The 9702-nt window shown below is 53.5% G+C and overlaps 1 protein-coding gene across 1 annotated transcript; it reads left to right on the top strand.

Annotated features, from left to right (window-relative positions):
• Positions 1-1259: 1259 nt before the first annotated feature.
• KDF1 (keratinocyte differentiation factor 1) lies at positions 1260-4114 on the top strand (the record flags this gene model as incomplete). The annotated part of the gene is made up of 3 exons (XM_082329406.1): positions 1260-2355; positions 3285-3359; positions 4032-4114. 3 exons carry the CDS (start codon positions 1260-1262, stop codon positions 4112-4114), a joined length of 1254 nt encoding a protein of 417 aa, XP_082185532.1.
• Positions 4115-9702: the final 5588 nt, after the last annotated feature.

Below are 9702 nucleotides of genomic sequence, written 5' to 3'. Positions count from 1 at the left end.
TTTTCAGTCTGCGCCTGTTTCTTTGTGGGGGCAACATTCCTATTTGTTTCAAAAAAAGGAAAAAGAGGCAATGCTCTAACAAGGTAGAACAGATTTGTTTATTCATGCTTGAGGTGCCCTATAGAAAGTATATAGTAGAGCAGCAGGGGCAGTCCAAAAACGCTTAAGCTATGGCTGGCCTCTCACTGCTTATTAATTAGCCTAATTAGTGTTTAAAAGGATCTCTTGGGGGTGAAGGCAGTGTTAGCCAAGAAGCTTAGAAACAGTGGACAATTTAGAGGCCCACCATAGTCTGGGATAAAAGCGGCAGCAATGGGAGTGGAGAGTGGCAGCCTTGACCTGACTTTCCTGCCGTTGCCCAGCGCCAAGCTTTCTTCATAATAGGGAGATTTAATGTGCCAAACTCTGTGCGCTGGGTCTGTGGAGCTAAAGTGTGACATAGTACCCTGTAAAAGCAGTTTACTCCTGTAGAGGAGTAAAGGTTTTGTTCCTGCGAGGCATGATTTGAGACCGACTTGTTGACAAGATCTTTTCTTTAATCCAAATGAAGACATCGGTTTTCATAGGAAAGTCTTTAGCATAACACAGCCTTAGCATGAGTAGCAAAAATCATCAGTGTTAGTAATGCCGTCATCGCTAAATCCTCTAAATTTAAATAGTATCGAATAATCTGAAGTCTGAATTGGCGGCTTGCATAATGATTGATTGCTTGTCATCTCCTCCTGGGCACGGTGTGTTTTGAAATGGATAAGGGCTGTCAGGGCCCAGCTTAATCCTAAGGAATGCGAGAGAAAGGGGAAGTTGTTTAAAAGAAGATACTTTCCCTTTGGAGCCTGTCAGCTGGCTCCACCTACGGCTGTGCTGCTCACTTATTGCTCAGGAGCAACGGCTCTGGAGCCTGACTCGCCTTCCAGCTGCGTTGAGGAAACCTCTTCTGAAGGTTACAGGGATTTTGATGTCTTAAGAACAGTCCTTTTAAAACACACCTCTTCTGATTCAAGCATCTGCCAGAAGGAAGCAGCAAAGCTAGAGTAGTTGGAGAACCCTGAAACGCAGGCTGGATTCCCTCTCTATGCGACAAGTGAGAACAGCGTGAGTCCTAATGCAAAATATTTCTGTAAATAATCGAAATGTTGAATTTGAGAATCACTGAATTTGAATGTTGGGTTCTTCTCTGTTGATCAACAGCTCGCTAAGGTGAGACTGGTGACAGATGCTTGACTTGAGACCTTGTTCTCCAGGTGCCTGAGCGGTGAGCCATGCTGGGCCGGAAAACAGGACTCCCCCACAACCTGAACAGCCACCGCCCGCTGAACCAGTCCTACCAGGAGGCTGTGCCCCTGCGGACCAGACCATCCAAGGAGACAGATGTCAGTTTGGAGGTGTTCAGTGGCTCTATGCCTGAAATCAAACAGAGCTGCACCAGAGCCCAGCAGATGCGGGATAGGAAAGGTCGCAAAGCTGACCTCAAAGACTCTAACGGGAGAGAGGCAGAAACAATTACCTTTATTTCTGGCACAGCAGAGGCTCCCCCAAACCAGAGCTTCTGCTGTTCCTCTCTGTCTCAGGCCTGGAAGACATACAAGGCCATTTTCTGTTGTATAGTGACCTGTGGGGGCTGCTTTCAGGACTGCAGTGTCTGTATCCCCTATGCGGGGCCCGCCGAGACCTCCACTGATGACGGAAAGAATGGAGATTATAATGGGCGACTGCCGAACAGCCCCGCCAACGTCTCTCCCACTGAGAAGAACGGGAACCAGATCAAAAAGTCCAGCATGGGTAGCAGTTTCAGTTACCCAGACGTGAAACTGAAGGGCATTCCTGTCTATCAAAACAGGAGCCCCAGCCACCACCTGGAATCAGATTCATGCTGCAAAGAGCTGCTGCCAGAGAAGCCCTTCAGGAACAGCATAGAAAAGCCACCGCTCCCCAGCAGCCACCGGAGTTCAGAGGAGTATTATTCCTTCCACGAGTCCGACCTGGACATCAGCGAGCTGAATGGCTCCATGTCCAGCAGGCAGATCGACGTCCTGATCTTCAAGAAGCTGACGGAGCTCTTCAGCGTCCACCAGATCGATGAGCTGGCCAAGTGCACATCAGACACTGTCTTCCTGGAGAAGACCAACAAGATCTCGGACCTCATCAATAGCATAACTCAGGACTACAACCTGGATGAGCAGGATGCTGAATGCAGGCTGGTCCGAGGCATCATACGCATCAGCACCCGGAAAAGCAGAGTCCGGCCCCATATTTCTGTCCCAGCCAGCCAGAGCCACGAGGAGAAGTCCAGCAGAGGCAACGCACCAGACAGCGGTAATGAAACGATGCTGGAGTCCATGGTCGTCAGCCAAGATGGTACGTGCGGGTTCCTTGGTATTACCCCTTCAGCACGAGAGGGTTATTTTATCAAAGCCACGGAGACGTGGCAATGCAGCAGGGTTGAAAGCTGATGTCTGTTTTCAGGCTGGGCTTATTTTCCTGGGATGTGTGAATGGAGGGCCTTGCGTATTACTGGAGACCTCTGCTTCTCACCAATCACTGTGTTGTGGCTTTCTTGATAGTATCTTTCACTGCCAGTGAAGTTTGCACTGAGCGATGTAAGGGCTTATTCTGCTGCTACTGCAATGATTCTGGCTTTCCTCCGCACCTCTAAGCTAGGCAGAAAGACCATGAGTCAAACTTAACTGGTATGACCAGACGAGCTGGCTTGTGCTAGAGGATGTCCAGTTACCAAGCTGGCGCTCTCTCCCTCACGTTCTGCCCGTGCTCTTTGCTAATGCCGCCCTTAGACTACCGTGACAGAGTGCCTCCTTGCAGCTGAGGCTTCCTCTGCACAGGGGGGTGAGGAGCTGCCAGTAAATATCCCTGTCAAGAGGAGGGAAGGGCTGCTGCCACCGCGTAAGTGCCTCACGCCTCTTTCAGGGATGCTCGCCTCCGTGTCTGGGGCAGCCCGAAGTGACTGACCTCCAGAACAGGTTCTAAGAGAGATTGTTGTAGAAAGCCTTGAAAAGCTGAGCATGGGGGGCAAGGAGACATCCAGAAGTAAGGAAGGAAACAGTGTCTGTTGTGCTTCTCAGCTTAGCAGTAAGGCTGCTCTTGCTTCCTGGTATTTAAGGAGTATAAAGCTCAGATTACCAAGACAATGGAATCAGACTCTACCTCCTATGACCTGAGGGTGGTGCCTGCTGAAGGAGAGCCCTGTGCATTCCCTGACAGTGATCTTGACTCCTGAGTCACAGCTGCCCATCCTTTCCTCTCTCAGGCCCTCTCGGTTTTCATTCCAGATTTGACCGTGCAAATATCGGAAGAAACACCAGCAGATGTGATAGCCAGGAATATGAGGCGGCATAGCAGCGCAGGTAACGTACCTGGCCGGGGGCCTTAGCTGCGGCGGCATCACAGGAGTGAGGGGAATGCCCTGAACTTCCCCTATTATGTACGCCTTCAGCTTTCAGCATCTGCGAAGGCTGAGCTGACACCTGCCTCTTAGGTTACCGTGAGGGGTGCAGTTCTCTTGAGCTTCAGGAGCGAAGGGAGCTCAGAAGCCTGTCTGGGTTGGTGGGTCCTTCTGAAAAAGAATGAAACCCAAGTATGGAGCGCTCTCTGGCCATGCACGAACTTGGCCTGAGAGCTTTCAGTCTCTGGGTATCTTGACAAAGTTTGGGGCTGTATTTGGGGTGTGAGCAGTTGAGGTCACAGCTGGGTTATACTGGGAACAAAAGGAACTGGGCAAAAGGGAAGGAGGGGAGAGCGACGGGCTGTCCCCTCGGCTCTGATCCTGCGGCATGCGTGCTCCACTCCAAAGAGCAGCCCAGGGCTAAAAGGCAAGTTTTCTCCTGCATAATAACAGATCTCTCCCAGAAGATGGCTACAATACCAGCAGGGTTGTTCCCTGCCTGGGGGCTTTGTGTGGCTTTCTCCTCCCTCATGATACACAAAGCCTTTTGTGGCAGTTGCTTGCCTAACTGCCAGGCAGGGCTGCGACAGTTCATGTTGTCTAATGTCACCATCTCTTCTCTTTCCTCTCCAAGGCTCTCCAACAAGCAGAGATTCCTCTTTCCAAGACACAGAGACGGACTCATCTGGGGCACCTCTGCTCCAGGTGTATTGTTAAGGAAAAGGACCCAAGCAGCAGGCAGGCATTCCAAGGCTTTGCTGCAATCAGATTTCTCCTCTCTCAATATGGAGTGTGCTATGCCACTGTTTTTTTTTTCTGCGGTCTACCCTGATCCTTTGTTGAAGCCAAATTTCTCCTGCTGTCTGAATTTCACTGGATTTTTTTTTTTTTTTGGACAATATAGAACACCAAGGAAGGGAACTGCGGAGCTAATGAACTTGGGAGGTGGAATGTGTGCCCAGGGAAGAGAAATGGACAAGGAAATTTCAGATAATTTGTGCCTCTATGATTTCCATACTTGACGTTTAGCTTCAACAGCCTCCATGGCCCAGCCCTTTCCCTGCTTTGAGGATCTGTTGTACGGTTCTTGCTTTCTGGCATTGCATAAGTTAACGTGGGTAGGGAACAACTGGATGGTGTCTCTGTGTTTGTGCCGATGCTGAGGTGAAGGCCAAGCACCTGCTCTCTAGGGACCCAAATCTCTATTTAAAGTGGCTGGTTGGTCCCAAAACCATAAAGCCTCTCTCCATGGTGTTTGCGGTAGCCAGATCGGCCTCCTTCCTGCTGCCCCTTGGTGGTGTCCTCTCCTGCTGCCTTGGGAGGAGAAGGTTCAGGTAACATGGTTCGTTTAATCTTTGGCCTCTTGGCCTGTCTCCCGAGACAGTGCCACCTGCAGAGGGGTGGGATGCCTGGAGAGCTGCCCCACTCATCCCCGAGCAGACCGTGGGGATCAGCTTTGCAGTCGCTTGCAGTCCGATGTGAACTGTAGGCATGAGGTGTTGCCAGTTGCACGCGTTGACCTGTGACTTGCATGCCAGTCAGCGCTTCCTCACTCATCTGCCAAGCCCTCTGCGTTTCCCCGTTACGCTTGGTGTCAGGCTGGCTGCGGGGCAATATGGCAGGTGAGTGAAATAGTCGGTTCATTTTTCAGTTTTTGTAATTAAGAATTGGGCTGTTTGACTGTTCTGCTCGAAACTCGTTAAAAGTGGCTTGCTTCAAAAGGAAAGCCTCCCCTGTGAGCGTCTCCGGAGGGTCTGTGAGGAACTGCTCGGTCCTGCCTTTCCCCTGCAGGCGCTCAGCGCCTTCTCCTTCCCTTTGCCCGTCCCCGGCGCAGGAGATGTGGTATCGCCGCCCTGAGGGCACGGTGCCAGGCGACCTTGAGGGCTGCAGCACTGCGGCGGGAGGAAGCTGTATCGCTGCTGTCGCCACTTGGTTGTTTATCGTAAAGTAAACATGTGAGGCCGGGGGACTTGTTTGTACGTTCGGGTGCCCTTGGATGTGAATAGAAAACGCTCAGTTGAATTGACCAGCCATAGAATAAACACACCCGCTGGTTTTTGGGGAGAGGGAAACCAGAACAGGCTCCGTGCTTTGGTGTGGACCATGTTTTTGTGCCTGAATTGAACTGAAATGTGCCTGAATTGAACTGAAATGTGCCTTTATTTCATAGCCTGTGATGACTCTTCAAAATGTTGGGTGGGGGGAAAGGATTTCATTCCTCACATGAGCAGTCAGGCTTATTTAGCCGCCAAAGCCCTTTGAAATGTACGGTTCAAGTCCCTGTTAGAGCCTGGTTTTGTGAACTGCTCGCGTTTCAGAGCGTGCTTTCATCAATCACGGACATTACTGAGACCACACCTTGAGACGCTGACAGAGAGAGATTTTGAAAATAAAAGGGAGAGACTGAGGCTCGGATTTGGCTTCCCCTCCCTGCTTTGTTTTTAAAACTGTCAGTTTGTGAAAAACCCTGTTTGTGCAAGGAAGAGACTTGAAGCCAGGCCAGCCCGGGACTCCCAGAGGAGCTGCGTTTGGTCACCTCCTTCTGAATGCCCCATGCACTGATGGACCCGTTCGGCTTCCTGCTTCCGTGTGGATTTGTACATACGTATTGGGACGAGTTTACTTAAACCTGTGCACCGAGGCGTCGGCATGGGTCACGCTGACACGTAGCTCTGCGGTCTGTGCGCTGGAGCTTTGGAGACGAGGGGCGAGGATGGACTTGCAAAGAGCTGCGATCGCTATTACAGATGCAATAGCACATTTTTCATGTTTAGTCTGTGTATGAAGATTCAATGTGTGTGGATTAAGCTTGCAAAAAAACCGCCCCAAACCCAAAAAAGCCCCAAAAACTCACTAAGAGGAAGACTGTCGCCTCGGTGGTCCCTGAAGCTGGTGCACCTGTGGTGTCTTACGGGATTCTTTTGCACTCCTTGGCCTTAAACATCTGATTTGGTCTTTTTTTATAAAGCGAAAGATGTGCTCTTTACCTGTGCTGTGTCTCTTACGTTCCTGCTTGCATCAGTCTGGGGAGAGCATCCCTCGGTGGAGGGAGCCTGGGCAGGGGGTGCGCGGTCGTTGCTGATCCCTGCTTTCCCAGCAGCACGTGGACAAAGATATTTTCGTCCATTTGGCAGCGCTGGCCGTGCCCGGGGGATCATCGAGGGCTGAGTGCTGGGCTGGCGCGTGGGACACGGGGAAGCTGGGTGCAAATAAAGGAGCCTCTGGGGAAGTGCCTGTTCGGAGGGAGGGAAACCCTGACCTTCCCTGAGGGGCGATGCTGGAACTGAGCTCTGGAAAAACTGAGCCTGGAGGGGGAATTTCCAGCTCGTTCCCTGTGGTGCAGACAGCTGTTGGCAGAAAATGCGAGAATTGCTCCGGAGCGGCTGCTGTCCCTGGTGGCGGGAGGGAGGCTGGCTCGCTCTGACCCGTGACTCGAAGGACCAGTTTCGCACTTTCTAATTTCACTACAAAGCCTCTGCTGATGACCTGCAGAGCTCCGTTCCCTGCCACCAACCCAGGGAGGGTGAGGGACCAAGGTAAGAGGCTGGATGGTGTGAAGGATTGGCACTAACCCCTCCTTTTTTTTCCCTTAAGCTTGGTCTGTTAAGGACTCCTGATTCTTGTCTCGTCCGTGCAGACAGGCAGAAGACTGAGCCCAAACTTGAGCCCTTCTGTGCGCGGTCCTGATTTTGTTAAATGAAGACCGAGTTCAGCCTGGCCGGCCACGCTTCGGCAGCAGGCAGAGTCCACGCAGTCGTGCGAGGGACGCGTTTCCTGGGAGGATTTTAAAGCTGTGAACAGGTAAATGCTGCCTTCTCCTGGCTGGGAAGGGTCTCCAGAGGAGATGGTTTTGTGTCTGGAGCCCTCGACCCAGCTGGTTGGGCCCCAGGGAAGTGGAGCAAAGGCTGCCGGCAGCAGCTTGCTGCCAACCCCTGGCGCCCCGTGCAGGGACGTGGCCGTGTCACTGCCGTCTCTGCTGTCCCCCCCTGCTCCTAAGCTGCCCTGCTACTTCCCCCTGCAAGTCCAGGCCACATCTTTCTGCCCCCTGCCTACCCGTCCTCTCTACATTTCTCCAGCGCTTCTCCTGGAAGAGGTGAGTCCTCCCTCAGCACTCATTCAGGCGGCTGGAGCGAGCGAGGGGCTGTAAGACGCAGTATTGCTGCTTCTCCTGGGCACGTTGAATCCCCGGGGAAAGACCGTTTCTGGAGGCTTCGGGTCCGATGGCTGCTCAGTGCGGCTCTGCTGGGTGCGCAGCCCGGGAGCTCATCCCCTGCCCCAAAGCACTGCTTCTGAACTAGCTGTCTGCTCCAAAGCTGCTGCTGCGAGGTCACTGCAATTTCTGGAGAGATTTGAAAACTTTGCATTTAAAACTGCGATGCTGTAGTCAGTCTGTCTTTGCTGTCAGTCCCGTGTTCAGCAACTCTCCTGCTTTTGAGTTTGCTGCGTGGATCGTGGGTTTCCTTGCTCACAATGAATACACAGGTTTTTTTGTCTGCTGAAGGTCGTGTTTGCTGTCGATCAAGCTGTCTTGGCTGCTGCTGTAGTGGTTTTTGCTCTGAGCATTAGTGTTGAGTGTTCTGCTGAGTGATCTGGCAGAAAGTGTTGGTTGCCCAAGTGGAGATCTTACAAACAGGAGAGCCCTTTACCCGGCCACACGCATGCAAACATGCTCTTTTCACGCAGGTACTTCCCTTTGGGAACCTGACTCAGCACCTTTCTTTTCCTGAAGACTTTGTTTGATTTTATTGGGCTTGGTTTTGCCAGGCGGCTCTCCAGAGACTCGCGCCGCGCGTGGGTCCTCGCCATGCCACCCAAGCGCTGCGCCTCGGCACAGCGAGTCGGTAGGGTCCAGCGCAGCCCGGCGCCTGCCGGCGCTTCCCTGGGCCGGGCTAAGGAAGCTCAGTGACTGCCGGGAAGGGATGCATGAGGCTTTGAGTGTTGAGGGAATTCATCTTCCCCATCTGTGCCCTGAGCTACGGAGTGATTGGTTTCAGCGTGGCTTAGAAGTCAGAAAGTGGATGGATTGACCCTCATTCCTTACCGCCTGGTCCTTAGCAGCAACAGAGGAGCTGCGGCTTCTCTGCAAGGGAAGCGGTCATGTTAAATGTCCAGCGCCTCCGGCTCCCTCTTTGGGGTTTTACTGTTTCATTGCTGTTCCCAAAGCAGCCCTGCAGCCTGGACCGTTGCCCACATGGGCTGAGCTGCAATAGGCATTAATAAAAGCGAAGCCAAGAGCTGCTGTTAGTTAAAAAAAAAAAAAAGAAAAGAAAAGATGGAGGAAACTTTTCCCATATGGCAAGCCCTCTGCCGAGCCTGTACGCCCTCCAGGTTTTGCTTTGAAAGGACGGGAGAAGGTGCCCAGTGGTGAGGGAGCCCCGGGCGGGCGGAGGAGCTCCGGGCTGTGCTGGCAGCCACGGCTCCGGCGGGTGGCAGCACCAAAACGGCTTCTCCGGTGGCTTGGCACGGGCGTGGGAAGGCAAAGGGACCTCCATCGCCTGCCGCCGTCCAGCACGGCCCTCCCCGACCTGCTGGGAGTCAAAGCAAGGATGTGTCCGTAGGGTCTGGGGCCCGACGCCCCTCACGGTGCCCAGCGCTGCCCTGCCCTGGGCACAAGGACGAGGCCACGGCCCGTGGTCTCCAGTAACTCAGCCTGGGAGGGGATTTGCATTCTTTAAGCCACTTCTGCAGCGGGTCAGACCAGAGCCATCCTGCCCTGGCATGATTTATTCCAGGGGAAACTGCCTTTTGGAAGCAAAAGGGTGCTTCTGATTCAGCTCGGCCCAGAGAAAGTCGGTGGCAGCCGGGTGTCTGCAGGGGACAAGGCCGTCAGGAGAAACACCTTCTGTTCCGCTGGCCAGAAGGGTTGAAGTCCAGGGGTAGCGCCGGGATCGACCGCCGTTCACAAACACAGCCCCGGGCATTCACCTGCAGTAGGGTTCAGCGCTGCGGTTACGGCCTGTTCTCCCAGGACTGTTTGCCTTTTCCCTTCACCTGCCTGAAAGGCAAAATGAGGCTCCTTCACCCCCAAAATCTCCCCCAGCTTCCCCCAGGGCTCCTGCCGCTGCCTTTTCTTTGTCTGCCCTCTGCCTGCTCGCAGCCACCGCCCAGGCCCAAGGCCAGCGCCAGCCCGAGCTGGAAAACTCGGGGGGTTCACAGTCACGACCACCCCGACGGCCACCCCGGCTCACGCGAGCCACGACGCGGCAGGGCCGGGGACAGGAACAGCCGCCGAGGCTTTGGCTTCGGTAACAGGCGAGGGAGCTCTGCACTTAGAGAAGGCGGCGCAACGCCGACCCACGAATTGG

The sequence above is a fragment of the Platalea leucorodia genome (assembly GCF_965183815.1).
Source record: "Platalea leucorodia genome assembly, chromosome: 18".
NCBI lineage: Eukaryota > Metazoa > Chordata > Aves > Pelecaniformes > Threskiornithidae > Platalea > Platalea leucorodia.
Note: the sequence above shows the minus strand (reverse complement) of the source record. Positions and strands in the feature narration are given on the sequence as shown.